This window comes from Gastrolobium bilobum, unplaced genomic scaffold (genome assembly GCF_033153095.1).
Source record: "Gastrolobium bilobum isolate Gb01-03AN ecotype WA unplaced genomic scaffold, APGP_CSIRO_Gbil_v1 utg14995, whole genome shotgun sequence".
Classification (NCBI taxonomy): Eukaryota; Viridiplantae; Streptophyta; class Magnoliopsida; order Fabales; family Fabaceae; genus Gastrolobium; species Gastrolobium bilobum.
Genome location: NW_026897755.1, coordinates 76864 through 95788, shown reverse-complemented (window position 1 = coordinate 95788; position 18925 = coordinate 76864). Strand labels below are relative to the sequence as shown.

Here is an 18925-nt window from a genome sequence, read left to right as displayed (position 1 = left end):
ATATCTCTAACATATATTTATTTATTTGTTTGTTTTATGATTAATGACATATAAATTTCATTTATTTTTATTTATTAATAAATAAATAAACATGTACTACAAGGATATTAAATATTTAGTTGCTAGTAGAGCAAGGCATTGTGGACTGCGGAGAATCCCATTATGCAATTAACCCACCACAACCAGCCTCCTTTGATAGCTTAACCCAAGGCTTAGCCAGGGGACCACCTCACCTCAACCAAAATGCTCATGAGTTCAATTGAGATGTCCATTATGACTTCACCCATTATTCACCCCTTTGATAACTTACCAAGGTTCTGAAGGGCTATAAACTGATCATAAGTACTTGCTTATTTCTCTAATGCCAAACCATGTGGCATATGCTAGCCCAAGTAGTAGTCCATCCCAAATCTTGATCATATCCAAAGTCCTCCTTCATGTTCAAGTAGAACAAATCTATGTAACATCCGTACCGACACGGAACACGGAATATGATATGATACGACACTCTGACATATTAATTATAAAAAATGTTAGATTTTGACACGTTAGGACACGTTTTGATATTGAATAATATTTTTAATTTATGTTGCATATATTATATTTAATATTCAATAATTTAACAAAAAAATAAAGCTAAACTTATAATACTCATTAATTTTGCAAAGAAACATAAGATATCGTAGATATTTATATTAAATTCAATAAAATAATAATAGTAGTAATCCAACAAATCTACTAGTTAGAACTAAAAATGCAATACAACGTAACCTTTGAACATTTTTTTGAGTTTCTACAGCGCGCGTTGAAGTGTCAGGGAGTGTCGGACACGACACGTCAGAATTTTTGAAGTATCGATACTCCGTAGGAACAAATCCTCCAAATTCCTAGAGAAAAACCTTCTCTCCTTCCACGGGATAAGTACGCGGCTAGTAGCAAAGGGACAGTCATAAAGAATATGGATAGTGTTCTATCCAAGTTACCTTGACAGGTTTATATATTACTGTGGAGTCTCTTATGATAGTGTGGCAGTTGAGAGTTGTTGACGATGGCTCTTACATTTACAAGTTACTTTAAAGCGGGAAATATATTATTCCCAGTTACACGTAGAAAGGCCATGTAATGAAAGTACACACTATTTTTCCTTTTTAAGAATGACATTTTCACTCTCTTCTTTTGGTATGTTGGCTTTTAGAAATCAAGCTTAAGGCAACCAACTAATCTGATAAAATTGAATGAAGGTATGCAAGTGATTAAAGTTATTATAATTTCTATGTTAGGTAGTGTTTGTTTCGAGAGAAGTAAAAATTTGTCCGTCAAAGTGCATGTGGGATTGCTGAAACCCACGTTTGGTAGAAGCAATTCTGTATATTTATCCGTCAATTGGCTTTGCATAGCAATCTACGAAAACAAGTAAAAAACTTGCTAAAACACTGTTTACAAAGCCGTCTGATATGGTGGTATTTGTGTGAAAAGCGGATAACTGAAAAAGTAGGATAAAAACCATGACAACTTTACACCTCATTGTTAACCACACGTGACCAAATGATACTCGTGGACTACCCCTCATTGTTTTTACAAGGATAGTTTTCTAATTTCATTAAGTTTTCCCATCAATATTTTATCTTCAACCAAATATTTTCCTGATAAAATTTTGCTCAAACAAACAACTTTTTTAAAACTTTCCTATCTAACTCACTTTTCCTGTAGATCCCTAGTATTTACATTTTTCTAGTATTAAAAAATTTCTCCCCGACCAAACACTACCTTAGATTACTTGTTAGTAAATCATAATTCTTAGTGCGACTCATTTTTCTCCTCACACAAGACAACAGATCAAGAGCCAGTCACCTGCCTTGCGACAACTGCCCCTATATATAAAACATAAATTGAAATAGCTTTGATAATCAAAACCATTGCTTCATAGTTGCAAGGAGCTTATTTAGCCATGTGAAAGAAGAAAATGATATTGAAAGAGTCACTCTTTATACGGTCTAGTCCTCGAACCCGACTAGTTGGATTTTCCATGTATCGGTCTGGAAAATGAGAAAAGAAGGGAGGCCTCTACTAACTGAGTTTACCCACATGAATTTTCCATCAAAAGACAGCTCAGTATTTTTCTAAATCAACGGCCAAACAAGCAAAAAATTAAAGATAAATCTATCAAAATCTAATACGATTGATTATTTGGTTTATACCCAAATAAAGCTATGATAAAGGTACCTTTCAGCTAAGGTGGCCAAGTAGGTCCAAGATTTCAGACTTTTATTCCAAGATATTCCACATTGCAAGATCCCAAGAGAAAAATTTTACATCATGAAAGGAAAAGAAGGCATGAAAATCCTAGTCCAAAAAGTTTCTCCACGTAGATCTTGTTATGGTTAGTTCGAACTGTTAGCTTCCCGTTCCTGACGATGCCTTTCCCTCTGTAACATTAGATTGGGTTAAGAATCAGCCAAATAGCATAGTTAACAAATCAATTGCAGATAAACCTCCCACTAATATAAAACTACTCTACACCAAGCAAAATCTATATGAAATTTCAGATAAAGAATTGCTTGAGGTTTTGCCCATTTCCAAAAATCCAATACAAGAATACTTATCATACATAGGATATATTGGACAAAGTACATTACAGCTATAAATTTAACAAACTTTCAATTTGTGGTGGAAAATATTTTCAAAAAGCAACTTTTGTCTTGCAAAAATTGCAACGACAGCTAGGTTAAGGAAACTATTACCACCATACACATAAATTATTACAGTTACCAACTTATTTTCATTGAATTTTGCATATACTGGTAACAGCCATAGCTATCACTATAAAGTTTAGATGGCATTGGTTCACGCTTACTATGACCTATGATACGATTTCGAAAAAGGTAAGTTTGATGATCCTAATAAATATTTTCAAAACAGAGGACAATGAAAGGAGAAATCTGAGTTGATCTACCTTTGTTCAGCCAGTACTTAAACAAGCCACGAAACTACATCCAATATATTATTAAGGTCAATTCAGGATCAATAGCCATTAACAAGGACATAATAATTCACTAGTACCATAAGTGGGTTAAGTGATGGTTGGTATTCTTCTGTTTTATTTTAATTTAAGATTTTAAAAAAATTGAGTTGTCATAGTAGATAACCAAGTTCAACAACTAATGAATTGGGGCAATAACAACAGTGCTCTAACAGAACTAGCAAAATCTCACATAACTTTCATTGGATATATAAGGAACAGAATATGTGTGCATCATAGATAACCCCAAATAGTTTTTTTTTTCTTGTCTAAACAAAACAAATGAGAAAAAGTCTCACCCTTCTTTCCCAGTACGGAAGAAAGCAAACAAAATCATAGACTGGAGTAATGGTCGCACACAAAACTGCATTTACTGCAGTAAACAACAATATTGCTGTCATGGGTCGGGTTCTATGAGGCATACTTCTTTCTTATAGAGACCGAGTCCTACAATCACATGCAGTAAAGAGCATTAACAGAATGGTAAGCATGAGCTGAAAAAATAAATAAAAATGAACCATGTAATATTGTACTTGAGATCTGATTCAAGTGCGAGCAGACATATTCAGTAAGGATGATTGTTGTCACAACTCACAAGGAAACAAAATTTTGGTCCTCATGTATTATGTAGAATTGAGGACTCAATGCTACACCCCACTTAAATTTATGCATTACATAATAAACTGCATTTTCTTGAAAGCTGTTAACTATCTTCTTTGGTTTGCAATTTTAAGTGAGTGTAGCACTGACTCCTCAATATTACGATTAAAAATTTTCTCACCCGAGCGAGGCAATTGAAAAATATATATGTATAAAAAAAATCTGAAGAGTCCACAAACTTTATTTGGTCTTAAAAAACATGGAGATCCCTTTTTAAAAATTCTTGAGAGGCAATGAACAAAAACAATATACGTGATAACACATTTTCCCATACCACACTAGGAATAGGGAGAAGATGTTGTTGGATATCAGATATTGAGTCAGACATTTCATCAAACATGTTATGTTCAATTATCGAGATACACATGAGTATGTCCGTTAAATTGAACAGAAAAGGATAGGAAAGTGGAAAATGAACAAGGGAGGCTCACTTCACTTGCAGTTCTACCTAGTGATCCTCGAAGACCCTTTTCCCTCCTCTCGAGTTCGGTTCGCACAACGTTCCCTTCCTCTCTTGATACTTTCGGACTCTCACCCACGTTAACGTGGAAACCAGGGAGCCAAGACCAAAAAAATAAAACAACTAGACCAATGGGATTTTCCTTTTTCATTTTTGGGCTTCAAAACGTTATGATAGGGTGGGCCATTGATTAGGTTTCGAAAATTGGGTCAATGGAATTCCAACTATGGGCCAATATGATTTAGGTTCTTATGAATTCTGAATGTATTTATGCTAGGTCATCCTTTCATTACAATTTTAACTATTGTAGTGCACCTTTTTTTTTTAATATGTAATTTTACCTATTTTTTTCTTACTTATCTTACCTACTCATCTTTAATATCATTGGACCGAAAGCTTACCTGTCGCAAGTATATCCTCCAATATGTCCTTGGTACTCAAGAGATCACAATCACAGCCTCTAACGGTGTCACAACCTATTTCAAAGATGTGAAGGCAATTAGCACATACACTAGTCTACCACATTCATTTCAACCTTTTCTTTAGCCATTTATAACACCTGAGGCTTTTTCCAAAGCCACAAGCATAAGTTACTTAATTTATAACTTAGACTCATGTTACAAAGGTCTATACTAATCTCTTAAGGCTTTGTTTGGGAGTTGGTTTTAGGAAGAGAAGGAAAGGAAAGAGAGAGTTTTAGTAAGTCCTTCTTTTGTTTGAGAGTTAAAAAAATGAGGGGAAGAAATTAGAAAGTTTTACTAAACCCTTCAAAATCCTCCTTCTTCTCAAAATTTAAGTTCCCCTGTTTTAAGGGATTTACTTTAAGGGATTTACGAGGTAAAATATTCAAAATTACTTTTTTACCCTTTCTATTAAAATTAAAACATCTTCTCTCTCTTACTCATTCTCTCTCTCTCTCTCTCTCTCTCTCTCCTTTCGTCGCTTGGCTAGGGTTTTACTTTCCATCTTTCTCGATATGTCTCTCCCTTTCTTCTCTTCATTTTTCGATTTCGATCTTAATCGCCGATTTGGTTGCGTGTTGCTCGATTTGTACTTACTTCACTTACCCCCTTTGTTGTTCTTTACAATCTCAATTCTGCTCTCTCTATTTTAGGATTATGAAATTTGATTGTTTTGTCCCTCTAAATCACACACACACACACATAACAATCAATGTTGTGTCTAGAGATCGTGATTATGTTTCTGGTCGATTACATTGATTTGACATAATGTATTTTACTATACGAGACTTTTTAAATTGGAGAATCATATACTAATAATGTTAAGAGTGTTTGATAGGAGCTAAGCACTTATTAAAAAATTAAAAAGCAGTGAAAAATGATAATGTTCAAGTGTACGTGCTTGCCTATATTGTTTTAATGCCTTACTACAGTGCAATTGAATTTGGTTCATAATTTTTTTTTCTGATAAGAATTGCTGCTAGACTTATAAATATGCTTTGCCATGCTTGCTAACTTGGAACAAATTGTGTAATTGCATATATTTTATTAGGAGGGATACTGCATAAAGTTAGTACAACTTAGCTTGCATGGTGTAAAATTTCTAGGAAGCTTCATTTGGACACAATCTTCATTGGGGAAAAATTGATAGCAAACTACTTCTCTACTCTTATCTGTTAATATCGCCCTCTTCTCTTACACTCTTTTCAGTTTCGGATTCATCTCAATTCAAGGTTTGCCGAATACCCTTTTGCTTTTTCAATCCAAATTTCTACTTTTTTGTTTGTACTAGTGTTATTGCTTGATCAGTTTTGACTTTAATTCATATTTTTTTTTTGGGTGTTTTATCTTTATTATTGGGTTTCTGTTTGGATTGTCAGAACATGTAGTAAATTATTGCTAACATACACCCTTTCGAAAAATTACATTTTTTTATATAGAACAAGAAAGTTAATTAGAGAGAAGAGAATCACAATATAAAATAAAAAATGGATACTTCCAGTTTCTCATTTCTATGAAAGAATGTTTATTTTTACTTTCGCAGTTCACACATGGAAATCTTTCAAACGAAAAAAAATAAAATTAATTAAAATGACAATGTGAAAATTGTTTTCAAGACATTACAACAGAAAGCCATATCATCTCACTTTGGGCCTTAATTCTAATGGATATGGAAAAATGTTTTCAATTTAACCAACAATGTGTTCCATACTCCCATATGCTTTCTTTTAAAATTGAGTATAGAAGTATAGGTTTATATATGAAGGTTTACACTTCCTTTGGTGTTTTGCAAATGTTGCCATTTCTCTCTCCATTTTAATGAACAAAAACCACATATCAGTTGTAATTACCTGTTACATCGTTCAAAGACATGAACAATTAATGGGCTGGGATGAAAGGCAAAGGAAACCCTTTCGGTGATTGGGCATTGTAGTTGACCAAAAGTGTAAGAACCCGCACCGTTAATTAAGGAATTAATTAATTAATTATGAGAAATTAGGATATAATTCTATAATTGACCCTAATAATTGTGAGAAGGCTTAAATAAATATGGTAAGTGAATAATAATGCTGAAAGTCTCTTTTCTGACGAAAAGTGCAGATACCGGTTCTGCTACCCAGTATAAATGCGTACCGATGAAGTATCCCGAATTATTATAATAAGTGCATGAATATTCCTAGAATAATATGTATGGCTTGTAAAACAAGTTTCAAGTTAAAATAATGAGAGCTGGTGCCAGAATTGATACTGGCTATGGAAAAGCGCGTACCGGATAGGTGCTACGAAAAATAAAATCAAGAGTAAAGACCCAAATTGGTCCCTGACAAAAAACTCGGTGCCCAAATTAGTCCCTCACAAAAATAAACTCGTTAGATAGTCCCCAACAAAGTGAAACAGGACCCCCGTTAGTCCTTCTGTCAATCCAAAGCTGACGGTGTCAATGACGGTGATGATGTGTCACGTTAAGTGACATGCTGGAGGCCACGTGGGTTGAGGAACGACTTCGTTTTGAGAGACTCATCCACGTTGGTCAGTATGGTCCCTAACAGTTTTAACAAAGGGGACCAGTATGGTCCCTAACATTTTCATCGGTGTCTTTTTTAGTCCATGCTAAAGTTTTGTTAACACCAGTGCCACCATTTGCTATTAACACATCAGCAATGTCATTTTCCCTTTTACATGCTGATATTAGTCATGCATAACACAATCAACTTCTGCATAATTCACACAATGACATTCTTAGTTTAGTCTTTATACATTGTTCCCATTCCTTTTTTTATCTCCATCGAGTTTATACAACATTTTGTGCCAATAAACATAACTTCAAATACATAAGTCATGCTACATACATTGCATGAACAACAATTCATTACACCAGCAAATCTCAACAGAACCATGGAGATAAAAAAGAACAATAAGTTATGGTCTATATAATGTTAATTATCGTTGAGAAATGAATGACTACTTTCTAGGGAAGGGAAGGGAACTCTCTGGAATTCCAAATTTAGTGTTTTGGCGCTCTATATAATGTTTTCTTGCAATTCATCATTCATCATTAATCATTAATCATTAATCACTAGTACGTCTTGTTAGTTATTTGTTTTGTCTCCACATTTGTATGTTGTGAGTGTGTTGGGGCAGTTAAGAAGCCAGCGACAATGGTGGCCGACATGGGAATGTCAATGATGTCGGGAAGCTCTGGTTACTTGGAGATGCATCCCGAAAGGAAAATCTCCTTTTTCTAGAACTCTTACATCGTCGGTATCACTTTTGCTGCCGACATTGGTGGTCTTCTCTTCGGCTATTATACTGGTACATACCTAACCATCATTTCAATTTCTCTAATTTGAAATGCCATTAATTTGTGGTTGGTACATTGTAAAATTCTCAGCTCATGTATATATATACGGTTCCATAAATGCAGGTGTGGTGTGTAAGAACCCGCACCGTTAATTAAGGGATTTAATTAATAAATTACGAGAAAATAGGAAATGATTTCATAATTGACCCTAATAATTATTTATGAGGCTTAATAATCGTAATAAGTGATTAAGAATGCTGAAAGTCGCTTTTCAGAAGAAAAGTGCAGATACTGGTTCTGCTAGTCGGTATAAATGCGTGCCGAAAAAGTATCCCGGAAAATTAATGTAAGAGCATGATAATTACTAGAATAATATGTAGGACTTGTAAAACGAGTTTCAAGTCCAAATAATGAGAACTGGAGCTAGAAACCGGTACTGGCTTGGAAAAGCGCGTACCGGAAAAGTGCTCAGAAAGTTATAAGAAAAATATGATAAATCTTAGAAAATTATGTAGTTTCATAATCCAAAGTTTGGGATTAAAATGCTAAGCGTAGCAATTAAAGTTAACATTGTGTGTTTAAGTGGCTTGGGCTATAAATACCCTTTGTAAGGGCACAAAACCCTAGAAAACAGTGTCTCTACGTGAGTGTGTGAGGGTGGCTGATCAGCTTGGCTGACTTGTGGGGTTTCTCCTCCATTTTGGGTCCAAGACACTTCCTTTCTTGATTTTCTTCACACTTTCACTTGGGATACACTTGGTGAGGGTGAGAGCTAGCCTTGGGACTCTATTGCTGGTCTTTTCTGAGTTGAGAGAGCTGTTGTGTGTGAGGTTTTGAGGCTGACATGGGTTGGTTGTGTGTGGAAGCCTTTGTTTTGGCATTGTGAGGTCCAAGAAGCTTCCTTTGTGTTGAAAGGTCCAAGCTTGTTGATCCATTTTCGTGCACCTTGTTGAGTCAGTCTTGAGGGGCTGATTGTGAGCTCCAAAGAGCAGCCTCTTCTTCTGTTTTGGCCTTTGGTATGTATACCAATCTTTAATCATGTGTTTAATGCTTAAAAATGAAAGCTTGATGCATGTTAAGGTTAAAAGATGATAACTTGTTGTTGGGTGAGGCTTAACACATCTAGAAATGCATGATTAGGTGTTTAAAATCGGTAAAAAGGGAACCTTTGAAGGATATCTTCACGAAAATACAGAAACTGCATTCTGTCGTGAGATATCCGGATATCTGTCGAACTGATATCCGGATATTGGATATCCGGATACGTGGTTTTGGGATATCCGGATATTGGATATCCGGATATGTGAATCTGTATATGCGGATATGCATATCCGGATATGGACAGTGAGATATCCGGATATTCTGGGATTTCGCAGAACGGCAGCTGTGCTGTGTGTACAGTAGGCTATTGGGGGTTTTTGGACCCTAGTTTGATGAAGTTGAACTTCTGTATTTAATGGATTAAGCCAGAATCATGGGATTAAGGGCTTGTGGCTTTGTTAGAAGCTTTAAGACTTGAAAACGTAATGAAAAAGCGTTGTCTTAATATTGTATGCTTGTGGTGCATGTTGTTGATGTATTGTTGGTCCATAACAGATTGTGAATCTGCTGTGTTTGGACTTTGAGTTGTGGACTCTTGGCTTTTGGAGTTAGCTTGCAAGGTAAGCTTTCGCGTCCTCGGTTTAGCCATGTTGTGGTTCCACCATGTCCCATGGGGGTATGGTTTATGCATGCTGTGTACATGCTTTTGGATATTTGATATGTTGAATGAACTTTACATGTAATGGCTTTTAATATGCATGTGTTGTTTCATCTTGACGGGAAGCCTGAGTATGTAGTGCCATACAAGACGGTGTACCGGGGTGAATGCTAGTTGTACTTGCACGGTGTGTAGGTGATAGACGTATACCTGCACTGTCTCTGGCCAGTAGATTAGTATTGACACACATGGCATGATTATCTGCTGCATTGCATTGTTTTAGAAATGATAAATGATAAACTGCTTTTGAACTTATATTGCACATGTAAGTGAGCGTGGGGTGGAAGATCCTTGATGACTCACTGACTTACTGAGATTTCTAGATTAGAGATCTTACCCCACGTTTGGGGAATGCTTATTTCAGGATCAGGTAGTATGAGTACTGATGCCTCAGGCGGCAGGAGGCCGGAGCTTAGCTGATTATGTTGTTTCTGCTTATATGTTAGCATGACTGGATTTGGATGCTGTTTATGTTTTCCGCTATTTATGATATGTTGTTGTTGAGACTGATGTTGGGCATATTGTCTTATTTGAGTGAGCATGGGGATTGTCCATGACACTTTCTGTTAGTACTTGTAGTTTGGAGTTGTATAAATTGTTAGATGGTCCGGTCTACATTGTTGTAGTTCCGTGACTAGAGCCACAATTATATTATCTATGTTATGAGGTATTTCAGTTAGCTGTTTTATTGCAATTACATACATGCGATGTTTTATTAATTGATTATTAAGTAAGTTGGTAATGTTAATGGCATCATAATTGAAAAGAAAAAGTAATTCCGCATTTTTAATTAAGCGCAACTTAATACGTTATTATGATAACATTACCGGATATATACAGGGTGTTACATGGTGTCAGGGGACCTTCTATATATTAAAGAGGATTTTGAAATCGTCAAGAATAGTAGCTTCCTTCAGGTAACTATAGATCAGTTGCATGTTTTGGTTTGGCTAATACTTGTTTAACAGTTGCTGATATATATATATGCATGAATGGGAGCTAGCAGCATTCTAATGTTAATACCCTTACTTACGTTTGCATTGCAGGAATTAATTGTTGGCAAGGCCTTGATTGGTGCAATTTTCGATGTAGCCATTGGTGGTTGGATTAATGATTCTCTGGGACGCAAGACTGCCGTGGTGTATAACGACTAAACTCGATGGAGATAAAAAAAGGAATGCGAACAATGTATAAAGACTAAACTAAGAATGTCATGGTGTGAATTATGCAGAAGTTGATTGTGTTATGCATGACTAATATCAGCATGTACAAGGGAAAATGACATTGCTGGTGTGTTAATAGCAAATGGTGGCACTGGTGTTAACAAAACTTTAGCAGGGACTAAAAAGGACCCCGATAAAAATGTTAGGGACCATACTGGTCCCCTTTGTTAAAACTGTTAGGGACCATACTGACCAACGTGGATGAGTCTCTTAAAACGACGTCTTTCCTCAACCCACGTGGCCTCCAGCATGTCACTTAACGTGACACATCATCACCGTCATTGATACCGTCAGTTTTGGATTGACAGAAGGACTAACGTGGGTCCTGTTTCACTTTGTTGGGGACTATCTAACGAGTTTATTTTTGTGAGGGACTAATTTGGGCACTGAGTCTTTTGTCAGGGACCAATTTGGGTCTTTACTCTAAAATAAAAATAATATGATAAATCTTGAAAAAATGGCTAGGTTCAGAATCCCAAGTTTGGGATTAAAATGCTAAGCGTAGCTATTTTTGTTAATACTGTGAGATTAAACTTAATGTGCCTATAAATAGGTTTGTCACAAAAACCTAGGCTGATTTGGTTGCTTTTCTACGTGAGTTTTTGGTGTGCTTCAGCAACCTTGAGCCTCCTCCATCTTCACCCTCATTTTCTTCACTTAAAACCTTCAAGTAATCACCTTTGTTCATTGTTCCTTCACCTAAACGGTGTAGATGAGTGAGAGCAAGCTTGTGAGTGGGTGTGGTCTCACTTTCTGAGTATGTGTGGTTGCTGTTTGGGTGATTAAGGGGCTGTGTTTCTGAGTTGTGAGGGTGAGGCTTTTGTCTTGGCTTTTTGAGCTCCAAGTTGTGAGCTTTGTGGAGAAAGGCACCATCTTGAGGTGTCAAATTCGTGGACCTTAGAGTGCAGTGTTGTGGGACTGTGTTGGAAGCTCTAAGGAGGAGTCTTTTCTGCGTTTGTGAGGCCTAAGGTATACCATGATCATAGCCTTTGTGTTTTGATGAGTTTAGCTTGTTTAATAGGTTAAAAAGAGAAACTTTAATAATTTAATTAAAGGAATGTGTTTCTGAGTTCATAATATGCTTATGAATATCTGTTTATGGAGTCATTGGACTTCAAATCACGTTTGGACCCTTAAAAGTGGGTTTATGCAGAAGTCTGTTCGAATTTCTGCATTCTGGTGGAGAAGTATTCGAATACTTTTCGGGTAATATTCGAATACTTGTCCTCTGGTAGTCGAATACTCCTTGCTGGAGTATTGAGATACTTTTCTGGGTAGAAAAGTATTCGGATACCTTGAAGAAGTATTCGAATACTGAGTAGTATTCGAATACTTGGGTGTTGGTATTCAAATACCAAGTGGTATTCGAATACTTAAGTGAAAGTAGTCGAATACTTTATGGAGAGCTGGAGTATTCGAATACTACTCGTGAAGTATTCGAATACCTCCTGCAGAAACAACATGAAATGAGTTAAAATGAGCTAGGAAGCCTTAATCACTTAATGTAATCTTGAGCAATGATTATTGATGATTAATTATTGCATAAACAGATTGTGATTGTGCTGTTTGTGGGCCTTGAGCTTGTGTGGACTCTTGGCTTGGATTGTTAGCGTGCAAGGTAAGCTTTCGTGTCCTCGACTTAGCCATTGTTTGTTCCACCATGTCCCATGGGGGGATGGTTATATGCATGATGTGTTTTCATGTACTGTTTTATTGAAATGCTATGGAGCTGTTAAGTGCAAAATGCTTATGATATGTATGTGGTGTTTCGCTAGCCAGGAAGCCATAGGGTGGTCCTGGGGGCGGGTACAGCATGGGCTGGTACTGTGTGGGTAACAGACGTATTCCTGCACTTATCTGATCAGTAGAATTGTTATAACACACATGACATGATTATCTGTTGCATTGCACTATTTTGGAACTTATACCGTGTAACTGTTTTTGGAACTTATATTTCACATGTAAGTGAGCTTGGGGTGGAAGATCCTTGAGGACCCCTTGTCTTACTGAGATTTCTTGTTTAGAGATCTCACCCCACGTTTGGGGACTCTTATTTCAGATTCAGGTAACTTGGGGGCGGATGCCTCTAGCGGCAGGAGGCCGGAGCTTAGTTGACTATTTTATGTTGTATGCTGACATGACTAGATATTGGATGCTGTTTATGTTTTCTGTCATGCTTATGTTATTTGATTTGAGACTCTTGTTGGGCATGTTGCCTTATTTGGTGAGCATGGGATTTGTCCATGTCGCTTTGATGTTAGTACCTTTTAGCTTGAGTTGCATAAACTATCAGGGTTGTCCGGTTTACGTGTTGTAGTTCCGTGACTAGAGACACATTTATGCTATTTATATATTGAGGTATTTCAGTTAGCTGTCTTTTGCAATTTACATATAGGCGATGTTTTATGAAATGAATTAAGTAATTCAACTTGGCTAATGATAATGACGTCATAATTGAAAAGAAAAAGATATTCTGAATTTTTAAATTAAGCGTGGCTTAATACGATGATATGATAACAAACCAGATATATACAGGGTGTTACATTTTATGGTATCAGAGCACTTTCTAGGGAAATGCATGTATGTATTGCAATAACTTATGATGTTCTGTTGTGAGTCGTGTATGTGTGTTCTCTCTATTGGGTTTTGCTATGTTGATGCACATGTGACCACAATGCGTGGGCCTGATCAACTCATTCTTTATGTAACTTGTGTAGAGTCATGGTACTACCTCGGAGGAACCGAGACACTAGCGGGGATCAACCTGATCCTGTCATGGCTGCATTGGCTGATATGCAGGCGGCTTGACTAGCCGACCAGGAGGCCATGACAATGGCAAACCAGGCTATGCTGGACGCCGTTAGAGAGGCGAACAGGAAAGCCACTGAGGATGTTTTGGAGGAAAACTGCCTGGCGAACATGACTATGATGAGGGTCATGTTGGAGAAGATTAGGGCTGGTCTTGCTGTTGGTCAGTTCCCTCCGCCTCCACCGCCACCACCACCTCCACCTAGCCTTCAGGACGAGAGCTTGAGTCACGTTGAGGGTGCCACTCCTCTTACTGGGGTGATGGAACCCTACTTTGAGCCTGCTGAGGATCGCGATGTGATCGACCGTCGGCTTAATGCTTTCCGCAAGCATAAGCCACCTTCATTCGTTGGGGCACTTGATCCCATTGCTGCTGCGAGATGGCTGCAGGCATTGGAGAAGATCTTTCGGGTTATGTAGTGTACGGACCCGCATAAGCTGATATTCGCCACATACATGCTGGAGGGCGACACACTCGAGTGGTGGATGAACACCTCTCAGGCATATGAGATGCAGGGTCATGTTATGACGTGGCCGTTCTCTGATGATTGCTTTTTGGGCAGATACTTTCCCTATGATGTGCATGAGAGGAAGCAGGGGGAGTTTGATAGATTAGTGCAGGGCTCGATGTTTGTTGACGAGTACCTGGCCAAGTTTAACGAACTTGTGAAGTTCGCCCACTTTCGGATGGTTGTGCCCACTCCGACCTTTTTGGCTGCTAAGTTCCGCAGGGGACTTAGTGTGGTGATTGCAGAGCATATTGCTGGAGCTGCATCGAGAGATTTTGGTGCTCTGGTACAACAGTGTAAGGACATTGAGGATGTATGCATTACGAGTAAGGGAACTGGTAGTTTCACTTCCTGAAAAGACAGGAAGTTTGCTGGAAAGGGAAACAGGAAGCAATTGGCGGCTAGGCAAACGCCAAATCAGTTCAAGAGGACTACGACTCAGGGGAGTACAGTGAGACCTCATACTCCCAGATGCACGGGATGTGGGAAGGTTCATCTGGGGCCGTGTGCTACCGGCCATACTATATGTTTCCAGTGTGGCAAGGAGGGCCACTATGCTAGAGAGTGTCCGTCGTCGACGGCGAGAGCTGCAGCAATTCAGGCAGTTCCATTACAGATGGTTCCTTTGACTGCTACAGCGGCACCCGTTGTGTCACCAGCCACTGGGCGTGTGTACACTTTGGATCGCCAGTTGTCGAACCGAGCTCTGAACCTTGTCAGAGGTACTGTTTCCTTTGGTGGATTACTGTTGATACTTTGTTTGATTCCGGGGCTACGCACTCTTTTGTTGCAACCCCGATTGCTGTGGGGCGTGAGTTGCCCATGTCTGTGTTTTCTCCACCGTTGCGGGTGACTACCGCCACTATAGAAAAATGTGATACTTCCACTGTTCATCGAGATGTCGTGTTTCAGTGGGATGACTGTGATTTACTCGGTAGATCTGATTGGATTGCCGATGGTTAATTTAAATATTATTATGGGCATGTATTGGTTGTCCAGAAAGTGTGTGATGATTGACTGTTGTGCCTAGCGAGCGGTGGTGTCTCCGTGTGTTTCCAAAGCCAGTTCCTCGCCTTATATATCATTACTGCAGGCTAGGAGAGCCTTGAGTGCAGGGGCACTTGGATATGTCATATTGGGAGGTTTGGTGAGTGGGACACAGGAGGCTATCATTGGCATTCCTGTGGTGGGAAAATTTCTCGAGGTATTTCTTGAGGAGATTCCAAGTTTTTGCCACAGCGGTAGATAGGGTTCTCAATTGATTGTTGCCTGGTGTGAGGTCTATTTCATTAGCTCCATATCGGATGTCGCCACCATAGTTAGCGAAGCTGAAGAAGCTCATTGAAAATCTTTCGGAGAAAGACTTCTTTCGACCGAGCATGTCTTCATGGGGAGCACCAGTCGCTTTTGTTAAGGTAAGATGCCTTACGCCATTACTTTATCGTGATGGTGCCTTGTTGAGAATGCGAGTTTCTCTTCAGGGAATTTAAGTGGGTAACACTTGAACTTTGTGGCAAGGCCACGTACGATCTTGTATATGCGAGTTTTGTACATGTACAAGTAGTTTGTGGGTTGAGTGGTCTCCATGACTCTAGGTTCGTATGTTGATTATTAATATGCTTCATAAGTAGTTGGCATGTTAACACCTGGAGTAGTGTAAAGCATGAAATAAGTACGATAAATTATGGTAATGTATCAATGTTATTTCACCTTTAGTTGACTCTCGATTTTGCAGATACCAGGGAGATTGAGGTATACCGTTGCATTGAGTTTTGATTTATTATGTTATTGAAATTGAAAATTTTGCAGGTGTACGTGAACAAAGGTACGTTATTATGTGAATGAATATGTTAAATAACATGTATTGGTTGAAATGAACATGATTATGATTTCGTACTGTGAAATCAATATGAATTTATGTTGAGGATGTTGATTATAAACTGTAAGTCTTGCTGAGGCTAGAGTCATGGAATAGGACCAAACTCACTCAAGTTTTGTGTGGATTTGAGTATGAGGGGTCTGGTCACCTCTACTGATAGGGTTACTGGTGATCCAGAGAATCAAATGACGTTTTGTTGTCATTGTGAAGTTTCGAGTTTTGACGGTGACTCCTTGTTTGGGGGGGGGGGGTGCACTTCTCGAAATGAAAAATGTGCAAGTCGAAAATGAACTCTTGGAAAAGATTAAAGAGGCGCAACGGCAGATAGACTGCCTTGATTACGTGAAGAACCAGGACGGTGTGTCTTGGAATGAGGATGGATCGTTGACCAGAAGAGGATTGTGACTCCTCGAGGTCCTTTGACTGTAAATGTGATGACAAAGGTTCATAAGGGCCCGTTTACCGTCCACCCCGGTGCTACAAAGATGTACCAAGACTTGAAAAGAAGTTGTTGGTGGCCGGGCATGAAGAAGGACATAGCTGTGTATGTGTCCAAGTGTTTGATTTGCCAGAAGGTGAAGATTGAACACCAGAAACCGTCTGGTAAGCTTCAACCTCTAGAGATTCTGGAATGAAAATGGGAGAGCATTTCCATGGACTTCGTGGTGGGTTTGCCAAAGACTCAGGTTGGCTGTGACTCTATATGGGTCATTGTGGACAGACTGACGAAGTCTGCCCATTTTCTTCTAGTGAAGGTGAGCTTCACTACTGAGCAGTTGGCCAAACTGTATGTTCGCGAGATTGTGAGGCTTCACGGGGTGCCCGAGGGTATCATCATTGATAGGGATCTGAAGTTCACATCTCGGTTTTGGGAGGCGCTGCAGGGAGCTTTTGGTACTCAGTTGAGATTGAGTACAGCCTATCACCCTCAGACTGACGGACAGACTGAGCGGACCATCCAGACCTTGGAGGACATGTTGAGGGCTTGCGCTTTGGAGCAGGGTTCAGCATGGGATAGGTACCTACCATTGGTGGAGTTTTCGTACAACAACAGTTTTCATGCTAGCCTGGGCATGGCACCCTACGAGGCATTGTATGGTAGGAGGTGTCAGACTCCTACCTGTTGGTCTGAGGTTGGAGACAAGGAGCTTGTTGGCTTGGACTTTGTCCAAGATATACCCAGCAGATCCAGTTGATCAGAGAGAAGCTGAAGCAGGCGCAGAATCGCTAGAAGAGTTACGATGATGCGAGGCATCGTCCACTGGAGTTCAGTGTGGGTGAGCACGTGTTTGTGAGACTTTCACTCGTCACTGGTGTTGGTCGGGCCCTCAGAGTGAGGAAACTGAGCCCGCGATGCATTGGGCCATACCAGATCCTTGGTAGAGTAGGACCTTTTGCCTACCGGCTTGCCTTGCCTCCAAACTTGGCCAACATCCACGACGTGTTTCACGTGTCTCAACTTCGGAAGTACGTAGCGGACCCTTCGCACGTTGTGCAACCTGATGATGTGGAGGTTCGGGAGAACTTGAAAACTCTCGTCGGACCACTCAAGATTCTCGATCGCGGCGAGAAGCAGCTGAGGAGTAAGCAATCCCTGTGTGAAGAATAATACTGATATTAGTGCAAGGACTGTTGGGTTTAGAAAACCCCTGTGTGATGAGAATTATATGTGAAAATATGATACATTATACTAAGAGTTGTGAGAAGTGTACAGAACCTTGAGAAAAGTTTCGAATTCATGGAATAGAGATTATGATATGAACCATGTCAGGTGACTAGCCGAAATAAAAGAGTAAGCAATGTGAGAAGAATAATCAAGAAAGAAATAATGGACTATGGATTGGAACAGTAACATGACAGAAGAAACTATTAAGAGTAAGGAAATGTGTACGAAATTACGAAGAGAATATGAATTATTAATCTTGAACCTGAAACCCTCTCGATCCCGCTCCGACCTTCGAGCTTCCTCATCTAACCCATCGTTGCAGATTATGCAGTCGACGAAATGGCAACTCCCGTTCTCGTCCATGAAACCGCCTTTCATAGCTGTGACGTTCAGAAAGGTGTGAACAGATACATACAGAGATTATCATCATTTCGCCATCGACCACCGATGAGGCTGAAGCAATCGTCGTGAAGTCTCCCGTCAGTATATCCTTATTTTATTTTATTTTTAAATTTTTTTGGATATTTTTATATATTTTTTTTGTGGCTGCTGAGTTTTTAGAATGATATTATTATATTTTTTTGAAGTAGAACAAAAGGCTTACCGCTGTATCTCATTTGATGATGCATAATAGTCAAACAAGAAACATATTGAGGTTCGTCCTTTTCTCTTGGAAGTGAGTCGAGAAAATTGAATATATGACTTTTTTCTTCATAAAAAAAAGAGATGCACATTGTAGAGGACAACACAATCGCACAATAAAAAGAAGATATGGGTTACCCTCTTTTGATTTTTCAATTTTGCAGCTTCCCTTTTTTTCTTTTATTTGAATATGCATCATACAATTGTGGCTTCATAATAGCGTAAAGGATATATTATTATATATTCTTTCCTTTTCTTATTTATTTTTTTGTTTTATTTTTTTCTACACCGAACATAATTACTAATATCCTTTGTATATACAAAAAAATATTGAATTTTCTTTATTTTATGTGTGACTTTTATTATGTATCCTTTGTATATCCTTTTTATTTTCTTTTTATTTCTCCAGCGAAATTAAATGTGAATAAATTATTGAAATTCCAAAAATTAAGGAAAATAGCAGTAATTAATATACCTATTAGGAATACGTCATTTATTGTCTAATTGCTGATGTTAATAATGAGTTGCCAATTCGACG

The 18925-nt window shown here is 38.5% G+C and overlaps 1 protein-coding gene across 2 annotated transcripts; it reads right to left on the bottom strand.

Annotated features, from left to right (window-relative positions):
- Nucleotides 1-2158: 2158 nt before the first annotated feature.
- On the bottom strand, nucleotides 2159-4267 carry LOC133309949 (uncharacterized). Of its 2 annotated transcripts, none has more exons than XM_061510813.1 (3): nucleotides 4128-4267; nucleotides 3319-3466; nucleotides 2159-2426 (listed from the first exon to the last, which is right to left on the bottom strand). In XM_061510813.1, exons 2-3 carry the CDS (start codon nucleotides 3439-3441, stop codon nucleotides 2382-2384), a joined length of 168 nt encoding a protein of 55 aa, XP_061366797.1. In that variant the 5' UTR covers nucleotides 3442-3466; nucleotides 4128-4267; the 3' UTR covers nucleotides 2159-2381. The 2 variants fall into 2 exon arrangements, with proteins under 2 accessions (XP_061366797.1, XP_061366796.1); XM_061510812.1 differs by having other exon boundaries at nucleotides 2161-2426; nucleotides 4111-4253.
- Nucleotides 4268-18925: the final 14658 nt, after the last annotated feature.